The sequence below is a fragment of the Sceloporus undulatus genome, chromosome 6 (genome assembly GCF_019175285.1).
Source record: "Sceloporus undulatus isolate JIND9_A2432 ecotype Alabama chromosome 6, SceUnd_v1.1, whole genome shotgun sequence".
Classification (NCBI taxonomy): Eukaryota; Metazoa; Chordata; class Lepidosauria; order Squamata; family Phrynosomatidae; genus Sceloporus; species Sceloporus undulatus.
This window is the reverse complement of record NC_056527.1, coordinates 57,372,782-57,398,194: the sequence shown is the minus strand read 5'-3', so window position 1 is coordinate 57,398,194 and position 25,413 is coordinate 57,372,782. Positions and strand designations below refer to the sequence as shown.

The following is a 25,413-nucleotide window of genomic DNA, read 5'->3' as shown; positions in this document are numbered from 1 at the left end:
TACCATAATTATTTGCAAAAGCATACTTAAACAGATTATGCAGTCTCTGATGGCTGCAAAATGTGATCCATTTGGAAATTAGGCATATTGCAGGAAAGCAAACAGATGACAGAGTGCTACACAAAACCCGGTGATAATTAAAAGAGGGCAGCTTTTTCACTATTTTTTCCCCCACAGTGCACTTTTCCTAAAATAGAGCTGGTTTTGAAAGAAATTTCAATTATGCTAATTTACTTTAATAATTCTACATTTTCTAAAACCTCCCTTCCTTCCTTCTTTCCTTTCTTATTTTTTCTCCCCCAGACTCTTAAGGGCTCAGTCCCTGGAATGGTATTACAATAACGTGAAAAGTCGTTTCAAGCGTTTTGGAAGTGCTAAAGTCTTGAAGAACTTATACAGAAAACATCGACTGGAGAGTGGAGCTTCTTCTGATTTGCTAGGTAAAGAAAAAACAACAGAGTTCTCTTCACTTTGAGGAATACCAGATTTGACCGCTATCCTGAGGGTGCATCATAATAGCAATAGCATGTACATTTCTGTTCTGCTTATCAGTGAACTCAGCACTCTCTGAGCAGTTTACAGTCTGTAAGCTAATTGCCCCAAAGAAGCTGGGTACTCACTTTATCAATCTATGAAAGGATGGGAGGCTGAGTCAACCTTGGAGCCCTGCCTGGGATCGAACTCACAACCTTGTGGCTGCAGTACTGACACTTAACCACTGCGCACCAGGGCTCCCTAGTAAGGCAGAAGTATGGAAGAACCCGTCTGTTGGTGTCCCCACTCTCACAGAGGGGTGCCATGTGTGTGTTTTAAACTTTTACTCCAAAATTCCTCCCAATGAAAGTAGTGGAAAGAAATTTATTTTGACTAGCTTCAGGGTGTTGGGACTTGACTATGAGGGCTATGGATCCCACAAACTCATGATGTCTCTCTTTTATCCTCACGCTCACATCATACCTCCCTCACAGTCAGAGTTTCAGCCTGGGTGGGAGGTATCACAGAAATGTTCTGAGTATCTGGGAGACATCAAGAGACTGTAGCTGAACTAAAATCTCCCCCGTTTCATCTTTGAGTTTTGCCAGTGAACTGGGCGGGATATTTCTACTTCTGTGTTTTATATAGGGAATGAGTGTAAAAAGTACCAAATCTGTCTGTACTGTTAGGCTTGAGACAAATAAAGCAGGTATTCTTCACAAAAGTAATGGGTAGTCACACGCGCGCACACACACACACACACACTAAAACCTGTAGGAATTTATTCTCTTAATGGCCCTCAGACAAATAGAATAGAAGTTTTTGATTCGTTTTATTTCACCGAATGCATTTTAAATTTCTTGTATAGAAAACGACAATTTTCACATCACAAATAAGGACGTTCTGGGAGATTGATTTCTGGCAGATGACAGATGCTTAAGAATCTCAGTTACAGAGTTTTACAAACTTACTTTTTTAGATTACAGCTCATTGAATCTCCCAATCCGTATGCTGACTGGTAAGATCTAGAATTTGTATTGCAAAAAGAAATAGTTTGAATCAAAGTAAACGAGCTTCTGATTTTGTCACTGATCTCAGATTCCTTAATCAAGTTCCTTGTGAAAACAGAATTTATTTTCTTGGTTTATTGTAGGGTCTATTATTCCCTGTGTTTGTGTTGCTGCTATATGACTTGGTGTTGCTGCTGTATAGCTGTTTTAGATATGAGGGCTATTATGCAGGTCACACTTTAGAGCAGTGATATGGTCTTGGACTGATTTTATCTGGGAATTGTATGTGAAAACAGGTGGATCTGTTTCTTTGGACCTATTTCCCCTTCCTGACTTCATCGTACTGTAACTTAAAATAATGTTGCTTACATACTACCTGGTGTTAATCAAGATATGAGTTCTTTTCTGAGAAGCTGGAAAAAATGCAGATGCATAATAAGGCTTAGATCTAGCGATGTGTTATAAGTGGGAAACTTTTATCTATGATGGGTTCGAGATAGAATCAGATTCAAATATGTAATGGTCTTCAGTCAACAGTTCCTGGAATAAGCTGGTGCTATTTATCCACTGACATTGTGGGATCTGAGCGTGAGGGTAGCTTGCGCTGCTACTGCTCATACATTATGCCTGCTTGCATTTTTAGCTGTTGTGTAGTTTCAGAGCAATGGTCAGAAAATGAAATTGCTTATAGGACAGGTTCAGACTCATATAGATGATGAAATAAATGTTGTTGAAGTCATTCCAGAATTTCTCAAGGGCCTCCTGTCAATAAGTGCAGGGAATGAAAGTGCTATTTATATATCTCAGGAAAAAGAGGCCTTTAGGTAAAAGATCAAAGGAATCCATCTTCCAGGTCAGCCATGGCTATGTTGGCTTGCTGTGGAGTCATGTAAGTGCTACTGACCTGAAGACAGGAGATAACAGTTAGTTAAGAAAAGTGATTGTCATTTTTAAGTTAGCTTTGTTCTAATCTAATTAAACTTTTTACATCTACATTTAAAATTTTAATGACAGAAGGGAAAGAATTTACTTTCTACAGATCCCCTTTACTGTGAATGAATGATAGGATAATTTTTATTCCATAACATTCACCCTTGCATGCACACACACTTGTGCACATGCACGCGTGCACGCACGCACACACACACACCAATCTTCTGTGAAAGGTATGTGGGCTGAAGCTCACAGGAATCTGTTGTTGCTCTTATTTGTTATTTAGATTATTTATATTCCACTCTATATCATAAGATCGCTGTGTGGGTTACCATAAAATCATATAAATAATTTGGAAATCAGACCATAGCCCAATTTATTTATTAATATGACCATATTTTTCTTTAGAAAGGATCTGAATCTCTTTTCTGCCTATACGTGGGCTACCTCCATTCCTGTAACTCAGAACTAGTAAAAACTAGCATCCATGGCTTACACCTGGGCTAGTGCTAGTAAGATGTTTTATTGCCCAGCAGATATTTCTTTATCCATGAACCACTTCATAAGGACATTCCCCCTGCCCATAAGCCTTGGCCTTAATTCCTGGGGAATCTTTGGGCTTATTGAACTATGAAGGGTTCTTCAATATAGCCTAGATAGTTTCTCTTTTGTGAAAGTGCCTAATTGAAATGAGAAATCAAAGAGGAACATAAACATGGAGGTGTTAAGAATGACTGCTATCTCCTTGCCTGAGTAATTCAGGAACATCTGAAGTCTGAAATTCCAGCTGTGCCAGCCTTTCTATGTTCTGCTCAACCTCTCTTCTACCATCAAATTCCCATCATTTCCTCAGATGCTCCTGCTCACAAATCACTCCAAAATCCATGTAAATTTGAATCCCTATGTAATGTTTTCCCTGGGTAGTTCTTAATCAAATCTACATAATACATAGGTTAACTTTGTGAGTTATGACTGCTTCCCATGCTATTCCCGCTCCTGTGACTAATCATCTTGAAAAAGCCCCCTCCGATTGACACTAATGGGAAATGTTTTTCAAAATGGTCTTACTTTGCAGAGATGGGGAAGAGCTGTAAGATAGTTGAGAAATCCTCACATTCTGAAGATTCTTTGGTCATCTGATACATTTAAAAAGGCAGTCTCTTAACTGTATTGACTGAGGGAGTATTTTTTCGCAGGCTCTGCCACCATCCCTGCCTTGAATAGTTATTTGGATAAAGAGGTCTAAGAAAATGTTGGAAGAGATGTGGCATTGTTCATTTAAGAGAAAGAGGAAGGAAAAATGAGCTAGGGGCAAATGAAAGCTGCCTCTTGCTGGCTTATTGTACTCCTCTCCCTTTCCCATCAAACATGAAGGACATGTCAGTAAAAATTCTTAGAGCATGTTTCAGCTTTAAATATCTCTTTCCCCCTCCTCCTCCTCTGCCACTGGCAACATCTCTTTCTCTGTCCCCCTCTTCCTAGTATAAATCTAAGACAGTTCTCTTCTTCTATTTGATGCAGAAGCAGATTAAACACAATTCACAATTTGTGAATTGATGCCCTTTAAAATCCAAAATCTATCTTGGGTCCAAATATCATATTCAAAGCAAGTCCTCTGTACTAGCATTTTGTCTTTGCTTACTGATAACTTTGTGTTCTTGCTATTATTTAAGCAGACATTGCCTGAGTGATTAGCCCAGAGTGATGGAAATTTTCTCATGTGAAAGAAGAAAAACTAATAATAATATAAAATAAAATAGCGGCCCAATATCTCTATATTAAAGATATTCCACTGCCACCTGTTTTGCAAATTGTGTTTTTAGAAATTACTGGCATATTCCAGAGAGAACATGTTTGTCCTGACATAGTGCAGTGATAATGACAGCGATATCCTTTTTTTTAAGCAGAAGTAGGAAGCTTCTGTGAAGGAACCATAGAAAATGAGGGAAGCATATGTGGCAGTGACTCTACTTTCTACAGACAGTCAGAAGGTAACTCTGTTGTAAATGTGGTGTTTGGTAGTGGTGTAGTGGAGCCAGGAGTTACAAGCTTCAGTCCCTGGACTTTTCTATTACCAGGAACTATAACATTTTCTGCCACAATCACCCATGGGCTATCCTCTTCCCTCTATGTTTATCTACAATTCTCACAATAGCTGCAGTGGGAAGAAATGTATGTTTTGGTCTTGTACCAGCAAGAACCATTAGTTTTACAAAAGACAGAGTTTCAGGTAGACATGAGAAGTAAGAGAGAGACTGCAACTGCACTTAAGAAACAGTTCAATTTAACACCCCTTTAATAGCCATGTCTGAGTACTGTGGAATTCTAGGATTTATAGTTTTGTGAGATATTTAGCCTACTCTGTTGGGGGTTCTGGTGCCACAACAAACTACATATCCCAGAATTCTAAAAACATTGAGCCATGACACTTAACGTGTTGTCAAACTGCATTATTTCTGCAGTGCAGAAGCAGCCCAAAAGAAGAAAATGATCATCACAACTGCTAGAATTTTGGGGTTCTGTTTGAGATATTGCTATAGGGACTATATAGTACTTCCAGATTGTCCATGACACCATTTACCATAAATATACCTTTACAAATTGAATAACCTGATATTGGATGTGTTTCCTCCATGTCATGTTAGTCCTGAATGGGGACTTTTTTACTATAGCTCCCAATATCTCCCAGCTGGTATGATAAGTAAATAGCAGCTGGGGGACTCTGGGAGCTGTAGTTCAAAAATAGCTTTTCAAAGCATTAATATATTGATACCACTATCATTTAAAATTTGCTTATATTCCAGACTTGTAAACATCCCTTTTTTTATTCCTCCCACCCCCTGGCTTACATTGAAAGGGTACTCTTGCAGCAGTGGAACATATTTGTTAATATGTGTGGACTGTATTTTTAACGCTGGTATACTTGCAAATAGCCTCTTTGGCAAATTGTTCAGGGAGCTACTGGCACAGTTTTGCAGTTAAGGGCAGGGAACCGTCCAATTAAAAAGATTGTATGTACAGCGCTGTGTAAATTTACAGCGCTTTATAAATAAAGATTATTAATAATAATAATAATAATAATAATAATAATAATAATAATAAGTGGAGGCTTGGCTGTGTCCTGCTCATTCTCTCTATATTACAACCTTGCTGTAAGATGTACTGTTCACTCACACTTACTTCTCTTTTCTTTGAGCAGGTTTTTATCATCAGTTGAGCTAGTCAGTTAACTAGATAAATGTATCCAACTGTTCTTTGGCAAAAATATTCCTTCCAAAATAACAACCTAATTCTAATGTGAGGTCCCTTCGCATATACCATTATTTATTAATGGATGATTGACTGAACATTCATGAATATTTATACTGTACTTTTCTCCTTGGAAGCAGATCACAACTAAAGTAAATGTATATGGAGGCAAACTATACATAAAATGAGTTTTAAAATCTTACCCACACAAGAATTAAGCTCACTAGGGATCTTGGAGTCTCTCCATTTAAACTTTCATTATTACTGTGAGAATAAATTGGGAGCAGAATCATATGGCATAATTTCGCCTAAGGATGCTATCAAAGTTACAAAAACTGATGCTTCTTGGAGGGGTAGGGTGATAAATGGAAGGAATTTTCTGCTTTCACTTCAGTTACCTCCCGCTTGTCATAGACTTTGTTACATATTTTTCCTAGGACACAGCATGATGGAGACCCTTGTCGTGGCCTTGCGTGTTGCAGAAGAAGCTATTGAAGAAGCTATCTCTAAGGCAGAGATGTACAGTAACAACAGCTTGGTAAAAATATTTTGGTTATATCAGTTATTTTGGTGAAGATTTTTATTTATTTCATGGATTTCATGAATTTATGTCCCCTTTTTAAAAACAAAAAAACTGTGCCTGCCTAATTAGCTGGAGCACTGCAGCAGGAGAATACTCAGATCTTAACCATCACAGCTTATTTCATTGCATTATTTAAAAGCCCAGTAATGTAGTCTGTATTCTCATTATCACAGTACAAGTTCCCTTTTTGACTGGGAACCCCCCCCCCCGAAATTACTGTATTCTGTCCTAGCAACCCTTTGTCCTCATTTGTTCTTAAACATGAGCATAGACAGCTGGATTTGGTAAGCCTTAGTCCTTGGATATGTCTAAATTCAAGAGATGCCATGGGCACATCAGATTAGAGCATGGAAACTTTATCTTCTTTGACCACCACTCCCAGGATCCCCCAGTGAGTATAGCTACTGGCTTGGCTAGCTAAGAGATTCTGTAAGTTATAGGCCATAAGAGTAAATTTTTCAAAGGTATGGTCTAACAGGTGTGGCTTTGTCAGTAGCATTTAGCACTTGTGAAATTTCTCTTTATAGAGTGAATTTTAAAACATTTTAAACATTGACTTTTTAATTGCATATAATTAAGAGTGTAAATGCCCATCTGTTCACCCCTTTTGTACAGGACAAACAGAATGAAGCTTGCTACTTGCGAGACCATAAGGAAGAACTCATTGAAGAACTTGCTACCACCATCGTCCAGAAAGTATGACTCAAGAGCTTCCCTTCTGGATGAGTTTACTGCTAAGAATGATAATGTATAGAAACATATTAACAATAATTAGTACTTGCGTAGAATTTGACATATGGTTTCTTAGTCATTTGTAAAACAATTCCTTAATTTTGATCAACCGTTACCAGTGAAAGGTAGGATCTTCCTAGATTGAGAGACAGTAGCTTTCATTAGACCACCCAGTGAGTTCTTGGATGAGAGAGGAAATTCTTTGCTTGTACTAGTTATTACACAGTGCCAGCTCTGTGACTTCATGAGAAATTGACCTTGCTCTTTCTGTAATAAGCCTGACCTGAAGCGGAAAAACTCAGAAGATAGATAAACCTATAGCAGTTTCAAGGCTTTCTGTCTCATCTACTGAAAACTATCTTTGGAGACTACTCTGACCTTCACGCCATTCATAAAAAGCAAGTTCTTATTTTGTTGCTTGGAGGGCAAACAAGATAGATTCCCTATTATTCTACTCAGTAGTGTGCATTACATTTTTCTTTTTGTCCTAAGCTGCTATGTAAGAATACAGTTCCTATAATATCTGATCATTGCAATGCAGTACTGACTTCACATATAGAGTTAAAATGGGTAAGGTGATATTTGGAAAAACAGAAGAAGAAGAAAATAACTATGAGCCTAGCTACAGAAATTGATTGTCTCTAAACAATAAAAGGGAAGACTTACTGATATACAGTTACAATTAGATGTGAACAACAACAACAACAGTAAGAGGAAGTCATCAAATGTATTACATCGTGAGAAGGCAATCATATGCTATGTATTTTCTGGACTACAACTCCCACTCATTTTGGCCAAGCTGCTGCTGGTACAGCTGCTACCACCGCCACCACTACTGTCATAACTCTCTGTCTGCAGATGGTGAACTAGACTCCTCACCCTCCTCATCCTCATCCTTCTTCTTCTTCTTCTGGCTGCATTTCCAAATATCTTCATGTACATTTTAGCTCTATACTGGAAGCCAGTGCTGCAGTGCAGTGCATGCTCTTCACTGTAAAGTGACATATGCTTGGGCTTCACCAGGCATTATACATAAACCCCAAAGGGAAATATAAAATCTAATATTCAACAGTGAAATCTCTCTCACATAATATGTGAGAATAGTGTTCTTTTTTTATAAGGAGAAGTGTGAGAAAAATGTTTACCATGTCTTGACTACATTACAATCAGGCTACTGATCTAGAGGGCAAGGCAAATTTACACAATTGTATGGATTCTGCAGAGTAGCATTACTTACCTCCCAATATTTCATTAATGTAAGAAACTGCAGCACATTTATTACTTCCATAACATACTTCCATCAGATTTGTTTTTCTGAAGAATGCTGTGCTGTCATTTCATATCATGAACAACTAAAATTTTAACCTTTTTCCTATGTTTAATATAAGCCTCCATGTCGGTTTAGTAAATTTTGGGAATGATACACAATATGTTTTCAGTGCAAACAAAAAATATTATTAGCAGCATACATTTTTCACCTCAGACTCTTCATTAAATATTGCAGGTCCAAATAATGGGAGAAAAATATGTAGGCTGTCAAAATCAATATTGAGGCTTCAGTTTCCCATCCTGATGACTCTTCTCTAAGTCACACAGGTATGGCTCCAGCGAAATGATTTACAACGAACCCAATATTGTTTCCCTTTCAAATTGCTACAGATTATAAGAAAGCAGAAAAACAAAACCGAGCAAGTGGAGGCTGGAACTGAATGGCCGCAGTCCAGGAGCAGCAGTGGCCCAACATCTGTTACTCTCTCAGATCAGAGCATGCTGACTTTTCCAGGGAGCCGTAGGGGATCATACACATTATGGGTGAGCCATCATATTTGACCATTATGCATTCAAGCTGCATATGAAAACTGGCATGTGGTGACAACAGATATCTATAGAAGTTTGATGTTTGAATGATAATAAATATAGAAAACTGGCTTGCATTCCAAATGTTGTTTTGTACAAAGGGTGATGAGCTGTGTTCTGATTTTGTTCATAAACCAAGAGTAAAACAACTGGAAACAACAAAATTGGACAGAAATGTTTAATGCTGAAAAAGGCTGATCAGCACTAGAAGGTTGTGTGTTTGTATCTGAAGGATATAGACTTTTATTGGCAAGAAATGAGTATTTCACTTCAACAAAAATTAGGCTTTTTGCAAAATACTTATTTCAGAGTTGATATGTTATTCTTGTTGAGGTATTTTACTCTGTTTTCTCAGATTTTAAGGTATCCATTCACCACTGGCTTTTGAAATTGCTTCTTTGCTCTCTTTTCCCAGGTAAATTTAACAGTCATAAAGCACCATTTATATATCATGTTACATTTAAGAATATTCCCACATCCCATGGGATATTTTCGCAGCATAAAGACTGTATATGCTGCTAGACAATTTCAGAGAATCTGACAAGTAATGAGTGATGAGCTGCAGAACAAGAAATAAATATATATATATTTTAAAAATGTGCCACTTCTTTGAATGATGTGTTTTGATTTGAAAAACATTTAATTGATCCCCAGTTAATACATTCAGACTCTCTCAGATTAATTTGCTGGTTTGTTTGAAATAAATGTATAGTCTTCAATTTTCTTCTCCTCAGGCATTCAAAGCAATTAATAAAGGCATGCAAAACTAGGTCATTAAAATGTAATAAATGCAACAAATAACAAACCAAAACAACACAGGAACTAACCAAGAGAGCAAATGCAAAAATACACACCATCATATTGCTTTTTAAAATATAATCATAAGGATTGCTTTATTACTACATAAATGGATCTAATCAATATCTGTTCTGCTGCAGTGTTACAAAACTTGGTGCCATATTTTCATTTTAGTAACAATTATCTGATGTCTTTGGCAGATAATTTTTAGGATGGACTTCAGTTTCACTGAAAACTATGGGTAACAAAGTAATAATTCCATGTTTCCATTTACTGGTTTATATAAACAAAACAAAACAAGCTTCATTTATACCGCTTCATACCACCTAAGCAGTGCCTAAGCGGTTTACAACGTTAAGCTAATTTATACACAAATTACTTCCACATATTGCTCATGGATTTGGCACATGTAATAGGTTGCATGTTTCCTTTAATCCAGTTGTTTCCTCCTCCATGGAATAACTGATAAGGATGAGCAAGGATCACTTAGGAACACAAATCCTTTTTTATAGAAGTTTAAAAGTTGTCAAGTTTTTTATAGAAGTTTAAAAGTTGAAAGACATTTGGTTTGTAATTTTTTAGAGGGAAAGAGGCAGGATGTTAATGTACACTGCCTGATTGTTCCCACTGCAAGGAGATAAAGCTAAACAAGGAGATAAGGGTTCCTTGTTTTGTCATCCAAAGCTGACAGTACCTTGACTATCCCCCAGCAGGCCATGGCTTATTCTTGGTTTATGATTGTGGCTTTTTGGATGGAACACAAGTAAAAATGCCAGGATCAGATGCTACAATAAACAAATCAAAGGCAAGAAGTCTGTGGCAGCCTGCAGTAACATAATTATGGCCACTTTTGTCTATATTTCCTCACTTTGAAACATGACTGAATGCATTACTGCACTGTTTTACAACATACTAATAGACCTTATCTTTCCAGCCAGCAGAGCAGTGATGTACATAGAAACCTCAGCTCACAATCCTGCTGGTTTGAAATAAGCAAGCTAAGATAAAAATGTGTGTGTGTGTGTTAAAAAAATGAGAATCCACTTTTCAAATGCTTCTTACAGAAAATAGAAATTTACCAATTAGATTAGGTTAAGATTGTGAGCTAAACTGAAGGCTTGTTTTAACTAGGGAAGTCCACGGCATGGATATCTGTGCACAATCATCAACAGGTTTTTTGTTTGTTTGTTTGTTTGTTGTCCCTCCACATTCAATTTTAGGGACACTGGTAAGGATTCAAAGAACCATCCTATTATTTCTGGCAGGGAGGGGCATGTTTTTCCTTGAACCCCAGCCTCTACATGCCTACGGAAAACCATTTTCAAAACCTAGTGGACTTTCAAAAACAGATGGTGACTGGCATGTTTAAAGGAAGAAAAGGCCAAAAAGAAATCCCACTTTGTCGCTGCTAAAGAAAGCCTTTGTTCTTTGGATCCTGTTATTTATCTCTTATTGAACCAGTACAGCATAACTGAGTACAAGGCTTCAATCTGAATTTTTACAGTGAGATGTATTTCTTAAAATAGTAATATGCCTTGTTTGTAACTTTTTAAAAAAAGCAATTGCTTAGTTTATGTAGTCCTTTCATCAACATACCAGCTGTCTTATCAACATATAGGAAAATGAGTACAGGTTGTCTGAAAGTTATCTTTACAACTCAATTCTATATTATTATTATTATTATTATTATTATTATTATTATTATTACTATTATTTATATTTCCTGCCTTTCCCTATGGATCGAGGGGAGATTACAACAAAATAAAATTACAATAACAGTTAAAACTTTTACATCAACCCCATCCCTCCCACCTCCCACTTTCAATATAGAATTGAAATTGTAAATATAATTTTCATAGACCCTGTATATTACAGCCGACGTGATAAACATGCACTGGGACTCCTGAGGCCATTTTCCAGTAGAGACCCATAGGCTTCAAAAGCAATCTTGGAAAAACACAAATGCAAATTAGAGGGGGGAAATTAAGTAGGAGTAAATCCTACCAAAGCACATAGTTGGGAGAAAACAGTGATCAAAACATAATTTAAAAATGATTATTCTCTGTAACCCAAAAGAAAACCAGAAAGTTGTCAGTTTCCCATATTCCAGTTTCCACATGTTATTTATTGGCTATATATATGTCTAATAGTACACTGTCAGATATTTTGAAACTTTAACAGTCTAATTAAGAATATTTCATACCAGGAGGTGCTTCACTGAGGTATTTGGCAAGCTATTTTTAACTCTGCATTTTTAACTTCTCTGGCTGTGTGCATGAGAGCATATAAAAATTTGAACCCTATAGGGCTTTACTGTCAGAGAGGTGTTTGAATGGAGTATGCTGTGATTTGCTGTGATGGGTGCTATTCTTAGTGCAACACATCAAGAGGAGACAAGGATGAAAACTGAAGAGCTTCTTAAAACTAGTGACAAAGAATAACAAAAAATAGAATAAAGCAAGCATAAAGGAATGTGCTAGCACTGTGACCCTGTGTTTCCACTTGGAGAGTGATAGGTATGGATACTAAGTGCTCTCCATACAATTGGCGATTTTTATGCTGCTGCTGCTGCTGTTGTTGTTGTTCCTGATCATGTGAAGAGTGTCCACACTTAGGAGAAATTCTTCTAATCAAACTCATCACTCTCCATATGTGAAGGGTCAGAGCTAGCCTATTCCTTTCTTTGTGTGTTGATAAGTGAACATGCTTAGATGACTTCTACATAGGGCTTAAATGATCTTAGCATCTAACTTACTTGCCATGTCAAGATCCCCCCCTCCAGATGCACAGGCTCAGACTGCAGAAATAATGCAGTTTCACACTGTTTTAGCCATGACTCAATGCTGTGGAATTCTGGGATTTGTAATTTTGTCAGATATTTATTCTTCTCTGTCAGAGAGCTCTGGTGCCACAAGAAACTAGAAACCCCAGGATTCCATAGCATTGAGCCATGTCAATTAAAGTGATGTCAAACTGCATTATTTCTGCAGTGCAGATGCAGCCTTAGTTACCTCATTTACTCACTGCAAAATAATTGGAATAACACATTTCCTCAGTATTTTGCAACATATAGCAAGCCTCCAATCTAAAGCACTGTGTAGCTTTCAGTTGAGAATGGTTATGTAGCTAAGTATAAAATGTTATGCATTGTTTGCATTGAGAGGTAAATTCACTTCAAAATTAAACACTGTCAGTGCAAATGTGAGCATACATTTATGTCTGATCTTACAATACAACTGTATTCCTTAAAACTTGATTTTAAGTTGATTGACAACATAGTAAATGTAAATATTAGCTTGTTTATATTGAAGAATATGCATATACATTAAAATATCAAATTTATTGGTGTTTATTCTAATATGTTTAGTAAAACTCTTTTGCAAATATTTCCAGGTTTTAGCTTTAGTGTTTTGTGTATGATTCTTTTACCAGAGTACTAGTCTACTTGCATTTGAAAATGGTACTTAGCAGAGAATGGAGCTTAACAGAAGCCTTGTCCATAAACTATGTATTTATTCCACACATTTTCCCTTGGCAATGGGTCATTAGATATTTGCTATCAATACGTTTTAGGCTGCAATTATTACATACTGACTTCATTATAAAAAACTTTATTTGTTTTTGATGCTTGGGCTGTATTCATTAGTTGTAACTTTGCATAACCCTGACAGAGCAAACCAATTTAGCATAAGATGTTCTGTTGAGTAATAGGTTCATTTACATTAATGGCCATTTTAACACCATTGACTGTGGAACTGAAACAGATACTCAGAGTTAAGCTTGAATTCAGTTTATTCAAAACTGTGCGTGATCTGAATTCAGATGGGAATATTTGTACAGTAAATGGAAAGGACCTTAAATTGTAATCTAAGGTCCAAAACACACTGCAGAAAGGGCAGTTAAAGCAGTCTGAAAACTGGATTATTTCTGCAGTGTGTTTTGGACCTTAGTATCTTTTTTTTTTTTGGCTGAAGGTATATGAAGTAGTAAGAGTAGGTACATGTATCCACAACCTCAGCCATGTAGCTAGGGACAAAGGACAAATTCACAATTGTTCAGTCTCAGTTATTTTTACTTAACAGGAATTAATCAATGAAAGGGTGTTAATTTTCCCTTCTTCTTAGCAGAAACAAACATAACTACTGATTTTTGGAGGTTGTTCACAGAGTATTTATACAAAGCTGTGGCTAATATTTATAATTCAAATAGAGATTATAAGACTCTACTCATATGTTAGAATTCCAATCTATCTATAACAGAATGCACTGGGAATGTACTGGGAGTGACATAATTTGCACCCCAGAGATCAAGAAGCCAAGATATTAATCAGTAGTTGGGAAAAGTAGGATAGGTTGAGGGACATGGAAAAGAGTAGGGAGGGTGCACTTTCAGGAGTCCAGAAAGCGGGGCAGTTTCTGACCTGGTCTGGGTGTATTTTTTCCCACAGAGTGGGAGATAAACATTGCTACCTGCCTTATCTAGGCTGGCTGATTGTTCAGTGAAAATGGCTGAGGCAGTGCCAGTTTAGCTGCAGATTTGCCAAGTCTCCTCCCCAACACTGTTGTGCTGCTGCTATCTCAGAAGGAGGCAGAGTAATGCTTTTTCAGTTTTAAGCCTGTTTTCTACACGTGCATTTTTCAAACACGGCACATTTGGTTATAGCACTCCTTTCGAGTTTTTTGTACCCATTTCATGAGCTAGACATTTATTGCCTGATGGTATTGTGGGAATTCAGATAGATTAAGAATAAATGATGTGAGAAACATGTATTGGTTTTACATGATACAGTATACAGTATCCTAAGGGCTTGAGAATATCCCTCAGCTTTCGATTCTACAGTCCTTGGGTCCTTTGACACGCTATGGTCCTTCTCAGTAGGGCACAGAGGCAACCACCTCTTTTCAGAAGGGATGCTAGTGATGCTCTCTTGAGAGTCAGATACCAAGGTTCAGATATGTCTACAGCAGCAGGGCTATGGTACTTATAATGTGGGATAACCATTCCCTTGACTGTTTATAGCAGCAGCCACTTTGGAAGCCTTTTTCACAGACATATTGACATGTGAAAGGGAGAAAATGATCCTTCCATCTTCTTTTCCCAAGGAACTTTTCTTGACCATAACTTCAGACACTGCTGGCTCTTTCCTAGAATTCTTTCAGGCCCTAGAAATCATTGCTTCGCAACCAGACCAGTCCCAGAGGAAATGGGTGACCTAATAGGAGAGTATAAGCTTTTGGGAACAGATCATAGTTGCTTCAATTGAGAAAAATGTCTTAGAGGACAACCTTATTGGCCCATTTCTGTTCTCAGCAGTGGATCTGAATCAACGCTCCATTTGCCAGTTTCCTGCTGGTTAACTTGGTCTTGTTTTTGGAGATTCTCACAGTCTGCATACCATTTCTTCTAACGTCACACTTCCATTGCTTGCTGTATTCTGTTTCCTGCCAGACTCCCAAATTGTGCAGCCCATTTTCTGTTGGAAATTTTGTGGTGTGGAATTCATTCCCATATAATTTTGCCACGTACGCTCAGGTCTCTGGGGATCATCTACTTCAACTGGTCAGAACTAAACTGGCAATTGTCACCTACAGGACATTTTCCTCACCCACCCCTAGACTGTGGGATGACCTATTGGGAGAGATTCAACAGCTGAATATGTTGTCTGAATTTAAGAGTATTAAAGACCAATCTCTTACAGTAGGCCTACCCAGTTGATTTTAAACTATTAGGATAATTTAATTTATGATGGATGATGTAAATGTATCTGTGTGCTTTGACAGTGTTTTACAGTGTTTAAATGATTTTATGTGTTTTTATCTATACTGTGCCCATGTATTATGTTGACAATTTGGCAAGAGATACAATCCCCCTTTGCATGTAACAAGAAATGCTACTGAACAAACAGTAGGGGAGAGTATATTTATCTGACGTTCCCGAGTTATTCAGAAGTCAGCATGCAACAACCCATTTCTCAGAAGAAGCTTATATGATCCCACCTCCCTTTTGGAATGAGAATGAGCTTTGCCAGATGAAGCTATCTGTTTTTCCTTCTACAATACTTAATTCTGTTTAGTAAAACCACAGAAAAAAAGATTGTTTTCTTGATCATAACACTTTTGGCCTAGATTATAAATATGGCATAGTGGAAACCATGGGTTGGCTTCTGCTGCCACCTGCTGAGGTATGTTTACCACTGCAGGGGACAACTGAAATAAATCGAGAAGGAAGCAATTTGCTAGAGTCGGTCAACAAGATGTTGTTATTTGTTTTAAACTTGTTTCTGTTACAATTTTGTTTTAGAAAGTGTTCTGTAGATATAGTAATTAGATGTCTTCCCTTCAAAATGTGTTAAATAAAGCTTTTTGGCCACCTTGGTGAACAATATATGCTGGGAACTGGGCAGGATAAGTGTGTTCCTGTTGATACTTTTGGAACTCTTGATGGCTATTTATGTCATTGACAATGGGATCCTTCTGGTGTGTCCATTCACAATGAGATTTGGAAGCACTGTTTTGCAGTGGCTCTGTTTATTTCTGGAGGGCCAATCTTGCTGTGGGACTCCTGGTCAATCTGATATAGGATTCCTCAGCCCAGTGCTATTTAACACATACAGTCAGCCCTCCTTATCCCTGGATCCTTGAAAATGTTCAGAAAACATATAAATTCCTTGTTTTTGCTATTTTATATAAGGGGCACCATTTTGCTGTGCCATTGTATTTAATGGGACTTTGGAATGCACAGGGAGCCCTGAAACCAAGCTCCAGCAGATACCAAGAGCCTACTGAATATGAAAGTTTGTCCAGTATTTTGGGATTCAGTGCCATCAGTACATTGATGACACCCATGTCTATAGCTCCTTTCCATCTAAATACAAGCAAGTTCATTGAGTACTAAATTGCTGTCTCCTGTCACTGATGTTTGGATTAGGTCAAACAAATTGAATCTTAATCCAAGCAAGACAGTGATGTTTTTGGTAATGAAGCAGGGAATCATTGAATAGGGCTCATCCTCAGCCTACATGAGGCTGGGGCATTAACTAGTGTTATAATATCTGTAGTGTACTAAGAAGCCATTGTATCTGTTCAACCCACTGTTGATGGATTGGAGTTTGTGTAATTCAGCTATATCCCTTTTCAAAAAGATCATTACACAGGCCAGTAAGTAAATGATGGGGGGGGGGAATGCAAATTTAAACAATGGGGACACAACATAGATGAGAGGGGGAGGAAGAGGGAGGACAGAATAAGAACAAACACAACACTTTGATGAGGGGGAGGTAGCCTGATCTAGCTCCTCACCGCTGATCTCATGGATGAGCGTACACTGAAGTAGAAAAATATGTCAACAAACACCAGGATTGCCAGACTCAACCAGTCCCTCCCATGAAAAAAACCCCTCCTGCTCCTTACTCTACTCCAAAGTAAGACAAGTCTTAAATAACATACTTAGGCCTGTTACAGACTGCCAAAATAAAGCTACTTTAGGTCTCTTTGGAGGCATGCTATTTAAATGATGCATGCATCCTAAGAATCCGGAAGCTGCACCAAAGCTGCACTTCAGTGCTTAGGAATGGAGTGTGGCTTTGGCGCAACCTCCAGACTCTTAGGACCCATACATCATTTAAATAGCATACCTCCAAAGAGACCCGAAGCAGCTTTATTTTGGCAGTCTGTAACAGGCCTTACTTAGTTTTGTATGCCAGCTATCTGTGGCCTAATTTTCAACTGGATTTTCATTTCCATGTATCCATGTACAAATAGCCACTACAAATTTTCAAGTTTAGAGCTGCCCATAATATGTACGAAGTGCTCATTCCATTATTGAATAGAGTTTGTATATTCAGTTGTCTTAGCACTTAAGTACAATAGGACAGATCTAGCCAAGCTGAGATGAAATGCTATAGGAGGAGAGAAAATAGAGAAGATAATGTAAAGCGACATTTCTATAAAGTGGTACAGTAATTCAGCAGAAAAGTCTACATTTGTTTTGTATGAGGGTTGCTTGGAGTCATTGATCATGAATATATTTCCTTCAGTCATCCCGTTTTTTGGGAATAATAGAAAAGTCTTTGTTATCTTCCAACTGTCATTAACCTTGGTTTCTTCCAAATTTACCCACTTTTGCTATCAACCAGCTGCATTTTTGTAAATTTTATATTACTGTTCCCAATTATATTTATAATCCAGTATTCTCCATACTGGCTTTCCTAGTCATACTCTTACTTCATTTTTAAATAAACAACTAGTTTCTAGCCACATACTTAGAGAGAGAGAAATGTTACAGGGAAATCTTGCACATATTTGCTCAGACAAGCTGTTAGTCATTATTTTTAAACTTAATAAAAAGCTGATTACATGGATTTAAATTATAGAACAGCCCACCCTTATCCCTCCCACCAAAGGTACTCTTTCCACACATTTTCTGGGTAAAAGGTCTGTATTAGTGGAAGACTCACTGAGTATCAAATGATATTGTGACTTCAGTTCATTCTGCTGCATTCTGAACATCCTGATTCTGTGCACGGGTTATTCAGAAGTAATACAAAATTCAATGGAGCTAATTTCCCGCTGAGCATAAATATAATAGAATTGGGGTTCCCTTAAGATGTCTTTAATTAAACATTTTTATCTCTGTCTAAATTGGAATATCAGAATGTTGAGAACAACTGTATTTTGTTCTTGCAGGGAAGTGCATATTGAGGACATGTACTGTTCATTTTAGATTACTCATATTTACATAGATTTGCTTTATACAGTGGGACTTCAGTATCCATGGACTTTCCATCTGCAGATTTGAGCATCTGCAGATGGCAAGCCTATGTCGTCCCCAATGGTGGCGCATGCATGTGGTGACACTGCCATTAGGGGCAACATGACTACATGCACACATTGACATTGGGGACAACATGTGCTTGAGCATCCACAGATTTTGGTATCTGTAGGGGGATGAGGGGCTTGGAACAGATCCCCATGGATACCAAGGTCCCACTGTATTACATTATCTATATGGACAGCACCTATGAGACCAACCGGCTCCTCACAAATTGTCCTAGCAGTCTTAAGGCATCTCAAGAAGTGGGAGGGAAGTCTCTGGAAGTCTTGAGAGTTTCCAATTCTTTTTTATTTTGATTGAGCCTTCTTATTCACAAATTTGCATCCAATAACTCATGTGTGTGTGTGCCCTGTGTGTTTTTCCCCTCCACCACCCACTGATCATGTGTCACATCCAGTATCATGCAACATTTTAGAAATTGATTTTCACCCATTTTCATTGGGCCTTTGTTATTCAGAGGTTATAGTAAAACTGTTGAAATGCTTTAGCAGGATCACACTAGCCAATGATTTGTTTTGTGTTAATTCTAGTATTCCTCTTTCTATAGCTTGATCTCTTTTGAATCTGTGTCCTGAAAAAATAGCTGTGTTTACTGCTGGGGGCCATCTTTACTATTTCTGCAGTAGTACAAATAAGGTTAAGTAGAGATACCAGTACATTTCATTTTGAAAAATACTGGGTTGATGTAAACTGACCTGGGAGAGAGAATAAAACATCCTTGGTAATCCTGGGAGCTTCCAGAAAATACTTCAAGATGAAATAAACTTCATATGGATCTCCAAAATAAAATCAGAAAGCACAGACACAAAACCCAGGACTTCTAGGGTTTTTAAAATCCGTCTGGAGGCAGCCTTAGTATCATATAGAGTACACGTTTATGACTTTTTGCTCAGAAGCAAGTTCCATTAAATTGGTTGTGCATAATCCTATGTGAGCACACAGAATTAAACCTCAGTCACTCAGGTCGTAATTTGGTACTTAGGTCAATGGAAGCAGTAGAATGCACCCAAAGAAACTTTTGGTTTTGTATATAAATAGCATGGCTATTGATTTCTTGTAGCAAAATCAGACAGAAATGTTTCTCAGCCAGAACGTCTTTATTCTGGAATGAGAGGAAAATAGACAAATCCCCCCCCCCCCCCAATAAATGTCGAGCTTCTGAACAGCTTCCAGTAAAACTTGATTTCCCAGGTTTTTTCTTCCTTTCTCCTTTTCTTTCTTTTATCTTCTGGTGTGACTAAAGGCTTCACTAGTTTATTTCAGATTTTTCTTCTGTCTTCTTGCCTTAATTTTTTAATCTGAATTTTCCTGGACTATATTTATTGGTTCCTCACACTGATCCACCATGTTTATTTTATATTTATCAGTCTTCATGGGAATCTTCAAGAGCTTGCGACTTGGGAAAGGTAGCTATTCTTTCCTTTTCCCAGCCCCATCATTAGGTCAAAGCACTAGACAGATAGGAACATAGGAAGCTTTAGCTGCAGGGAAGTTGTAAAATCAAGGAGAAATTTTATGTTTTAGAAATGGCTTCCTACGGATAATATCGCATGTTTGGTAGACGAGAGCCCACTCAATCTGCTGCTTTAATCCAAATCAATTTGTGTTGCACTTTTCAATAATTTACTGTATCATAATTTCTCTGAAATTGAAGTTTGCCTCTGGTTTTGTACATATTCCATGTTCATCTCATTTCATAGGCCTTATCTCATATTTCTCTGCTGTCATAAATAAATGCAGAGCATAGAAAGTTAAGTTTTTGAACTACAGCTCCCAGAATCCCTCCAAAATGCATGGTTGTTGCCCACTGGTCATGTTAGCTGGGGTATTCTGAGAGTTTTAGACTTAAAAGTAATATTCCCAAACTCTGAATAAATCATTAAAATGTATTGAACCTGTGAAGAACTTTAGGTCATTGCTGACTGCATCATCTTGTCCACTTCAGCAAAAATAGCAACCCATTTCTAAATCCCATTTCTGAAGAAATGTTTTCTAAACATGATGCCTAAATTTAAATAAATTCATATTTAGACACTGTGATGAATGATACAAAGGAATATCAGCTGATAGGGTGATAATGTTAACCGATTTCATAAGAGTTATTCTACAGTAAAATACATCTCTTTTCTTTATATACAAATGTAGGTAAAGTCAATACTCAACACAAATATAAATTCAGTACACACATTCACACAGAGAGAGAGATGTATATAATTGGGTATGGGAATATGCCTAAATAATCCTTCTGTTTAGGAATATTATTAAGTGTCCTAGCTGTTTCAAGCTTCTGTTTATTGTGATAGCTTTAAACACTTGCAAGCACTGAATAAATTCAGTGATTCACATTTTTCCCAGGTTGAGCTAATCACTGAGTAAATGACAGTTTCAGGTTTCTTCCGGTCAAAATTTAAATAACTATATATGGGGGGGGGGGAGTTACAGGGTTGCAGTGGCTTAGTGGTTAGGATGTTGACTCTGATGATCGCAAGGTTGGCAAGTCAGCAGTTCGAGGCCCCAGCACCGTGGGATGGAGTGAGCTCCCTTCACAAATTCCAGCTTCCTCCAACCTAGCCATTCAAAAACATGTAAAAGTGCAAGTAGATAAATAGGTACCACTTTAGTGGTAAGTTAACAGCGTTCTGTGCAGTCATGCTGACCACATGATCACAGAGTCGTCTTTGACGATGCTGGCTCTTTGGCTTAGTAACGGAGATGAGCACCTCTCCCTACAGTCGGATACGACTTGACCACCTTGTCAGAGGGGAAACCTTTACCCTTACCTTTTTACAGCCTGCAGCCCTTGGGTTGCGTGTGTCAGCATGTTCTGTGGACCTTGGCTTTTCTGATCAGTAGAGAAAACCCACATGTCTTCCCAGAGCATTGCTTACCTACTAGTAATAGTAAACAGCAGCAGTAAACAGAAATTGCAAGGGATAGGAGCATGCTGGGATGGTGTGTGCATACGCTTATTTGGGGAAAACACTGCTGTGCTTGTGTGTGCTCACACCCATGCTTGTGTGGCCATAACACCTTAGCCAAAAAGCTTAAGCACTTTAAGACAAAGGTTAATTGCTTCCGCTTCTATGGTCATTGAGTATATGGAAATAATCAACCCTCTAGAATGTCCAACAAAGGAATAGTCTCAGAGGACACTTGTAGCTAATGACCACCTTTTGCAGATCTTAATGGAGACAGTCTATGTTAAAATGCCTGTCTAGCAAATTCAGCTTTCCTTTCCCTTCATTTGCTTTCCACATTGGACATGATTGATTGTTCCATTTTATGTCTGTAGCTTTCTGGGTTATAGTACTAGTGCTGGGATCTTAACTTTTAACAATTTCAATTACCCTCTGGGTTATCAGAACAGAACACAATTTAATTACTTAGTCTATAACCCCAAGCAAAAGGCAACATCTGCCTCATGAAACAGCCTCACAAGTGCTTGCTGAGAGTGTAGTCAACACCATCTCATTTAAATCTCTCCAAAAACATGGCATGGACAACACTGTGAAGAGAGAATAAAGGAGCTATGGGTTTATTTGGTAGAAAAAATATATTAAGCTGCTTCTGACAATTTTCTTAGACTAAAATGCTGACATAGTCCTTTGGGGTATGGTGGGCATAATTGCTTCCATTTATATAACTTTCATCATAAAAGAAGCAGGTGTGTGCATACAGATATGCCTGTAGAAGCTGCTGCTAGTACCCTCTGCTTAAAAATGAGCAGGTCATTTCTTGTTGTTTGCCTTCAGATCAGCACTCTTCTCCAGCACCACATCTCCAATGAATTTATTATCCTTCTGTCAGCTTTCTTCGCTATCCAACCCTCATGTCCATACATGGTAGTGGGAAATACCATTACCCCATTGTTATGAATAAGATCCTCAGATATTCACTCTTTCTTTCTCAAAGTCTAAACCTGCTCAGTGTATGATATTTTCAGCATATAACTTGAAGAAGTCGGGTGATAGAATGCAGCCTTGCCTGACTCTTTTGTCAATTGGGAACCATTTTCTTTCTCCTTATTTTGGGAAATTAATGCAGTGGTCCTGTATTTACTGTAATCTTATGTGTCTCCTCTTTTGTGGATGGGAATGTATACTAATTGTTTCCAATCTGTGGCCCACTGCTTTGTTTTCCATATTTGTTGGCAGATTTTAGTTAGAACTAAAGTTGGTTCTGTCTCTGTAGATTGTAGCAATTCTTCTGGTATGTCATCTGTTCCTTGTGATCTGTTCCTGTTGGTGATGTAGTATCCCTAGTCTTGGTTTGAAATTACCTTTCATTTCTTGGATCCTTTGGAAGAAATCTCTTGTTCTACATTTTTGTTGTCTTCTATTTGTTTGCATTGGTTATTATAATAGTTCTTTTTGTCCCTACACAAACATAACTGAATAGTTGTGTTCAGGATTGTGACCCTGTTTGTATCACCTAACCTTTTGCTTTTGCTTCTCTTCTGACCATAACTACTTGAAGACTTTCATCTGTCATCCAATTAGGCTTTGGTTTCTTTCTGTCTCCAAACAGTATCTTTTTGCATTCTCGCCTGATAGTATCCCTGGTTTTGGTCCAGAGAACAAGAATTCTTCTGGTACTCTGTCAAATTAAGCTTAGTAGTGCAAGTAGTACAATCTTTTCTTTAAACGGTCTTTAAATTCTACAGGAGTGTTTTTTAGGTTGCATTTTAGTGCAGTCATGGACTTAATGGAGGTAGTTAGCTGAGGTACTCCTATTTAAGAGGGAGTAGGAGAGACTAAATTCCCAGTCTACAAGTTCAGAAGATTCATATGATGCAGTTTTCCTTGAGTTTACTGATCCAGTTTACTACTGTACGTCAGAATGTTAGTGGAGGATTGTGTGTTTGTGTCCTGTTGTGTGTTATAAACTCGATTCACAACAAAAACAAATGTATCCGAGACAAGGGTCCAAAACACACTGCAGAAATAATCCAGTGTGGGACCAAAGACCAATCTCAGTCTTCTCCCTGGTGCAGGAGGGGGTGTTCGTTTTGATGTAAAAAGAGGTTTTGAAATTGGCTTTCAGTTTTGTGAAAACCTTTCTCACCTTTACTCTAAAGTTGTCTCCCAGGAAGTTTGCACCATGGGATTCTTCTGAACATTTCGATCAGCTCTTAATTGGACACAGTATTCTTTTATTCTTTCTTCTTTTAACTGGTAATTATTTTTTGAACCTGTGGGCAGAAAACCTTTTACTTTTATCTATATATAGCACTCAGAACCTCTTGAGCACTTTTACAAATATTAGATGATGATGATGATGATGATGATGATGATGATGATGATGATGATGATGATTAGTGGTTCTGAATCTGATAATTACAGTTCACTATGTTAATAAGCAGACATTTTGTTCTAAACTTGTCTTTTTACAGTTATACAGAGAAAAACATGTTCGTTTTAAACAAATTCCAAAAGCAATGTATTAGTCCAATTTTAAAATGTCATAAAGAAAAAGGTACAACTACTAGAGTAAATGTGTACAGTTCACACATTTAGGAAATGAGATTACCTTAAAGGATACAGACAAACACTTTATTTTCTTAACTAGCTGTTTAGTGGTTGCCATTTGAAACAGCACTGTCAGAGTACTAAGAAAAGATACGTCCCAGAGAATTGATCATAGCATATTTTGATTATCAAGTGCAGTGAAAGTTTTTGTGTAATCCTTTAGTAAAATGTACTGTTAGTTAATAATAGAGAGGTAGTACAGTATTGACTTGTAATCTGCAACAGTTGTGGGGAACTGTGGAGGGTAAGGGATCCAGTTTTTACCTCTGCAATAGGCTGCACCCACCCCACCCCTAGAAATTACAGTTGTCCCCCCCCCCCCAGTTGCACGGACCTGGAGTCCACGGTCTCGCCCATTCGCAGATGACAAGGGGGAGGGACAAAATGGTGCACATGGTAGCATGCCGCCATTGAAATCAATGGCAACTTGAATATCAGTGTTGTTCTGGTTTCACAGGGGAGCGGGGGCAGAATGGAACCCCCCCCCCCAGTAAGTTGGGAGGGATGACTGTAGTTAGAAACTAAACCAGAAATAAAAGTCTTCACTCAGTTGAGAAGTAGAGGGTTCAGGGACTCACAAGACTTTAGGTACTTGCTGGGAGTCTACAGAGCTACAAAAAAACTTGGACCATATTTTACCCACAAGGTGTAGTTTTCCCAGTCCTGGTCTGCAATCTATGCATCTATTTTCATGTGTTTGCATCTATATTTCTGGCAATTCACAGTTACACAGTGGGTAATACATGCCAGTTATCTATTAAACTCTGCTACCTAAGTCATGTCTGTCTTTTTAATTTAATTTTTGGTGAAAGACTTTTGTGAATTGGCTGGGTACGTGAAATACCTAGCAGCAAATATAAAACTGGAATAGATTAGGAAATCAAAACATGAATTCCATATTTGAAAAAATGAAACAGAAAGTAGTGTTATAATAAATACCCTAACATAGTGCAGACAATTTGTGCTGCAGAATAGAGTTTCTTTCAAACAATATAATTATAGCACTTTGGTCCCACTTTAACTGCCATGCCTCCATACTATGGTTCCTTGGACATGTGGTTTTGTGAGGCGTTTAGAATTCCTTACCAAAGAGCTGTAGTGCCTCTGAGCAAACTACAAATCCCTAGTTCCATAAGATAATTTGATCATTGATGTAGGATCAATGTGATATAATTGTGTAATGTGTCAGAGACCTAAAATTCTGTTCTTTAAAGGACTGTACAGATTGTTTGGAGACTATGTTTTGGGAAAGCAAAGCTGTTTCTATCAGCTTGATAACAAAGCATCACAAAAGTCAACATGTGAAGCTTGCCAATCAAAATGGCAATGACAGCCAAATATATTCACACAAAGTGTACACTTTTTATATAAGAAACAATTTCCCTTTAAGATGAAATGATGCAATCTGTTTTTTCTG

General features: G+C 37.8%; 1 protein-coding gene across 3 annotated transcripts in view; it reads left to right on the top strand.

Annotated features, from left to right (window-relative positions):
- LOC121933205 (myosin VIIA and Rab interacting protein) overlaps positions 1–25,413 on the top strand; it is a 183,247-nt gene that overhangs the window by 121,903 nt on the left and 35,931 nt on the right. For 2 of the 3 annotated variants that reach the window (XM_042472614.1, XM_042472616.1), the window contains exons 4-8: positions 304–440; positions 4,322–4,408; positions 6,104–6,204; positions 6,865–6,945; positions 8,641–8,793. In XM_042472614.1, coding sequence (XP_042328548.1) covers positions 304–440; positions 4,322–4,408; positions 6,104–6,204; positions 6,865–6,945; positions 8,641–8,793 — 559 coding nt within the window. The remainder of the gene's footprint in view (positions 1–303; positions 441–4,321; positions 4,409–6,103; positions 6,205–6,864; positions 6,946–8,640; positions 8,794–25,413) is intronic. The other variant, XM_042472615.1, reaches the window with a different exon arrangement.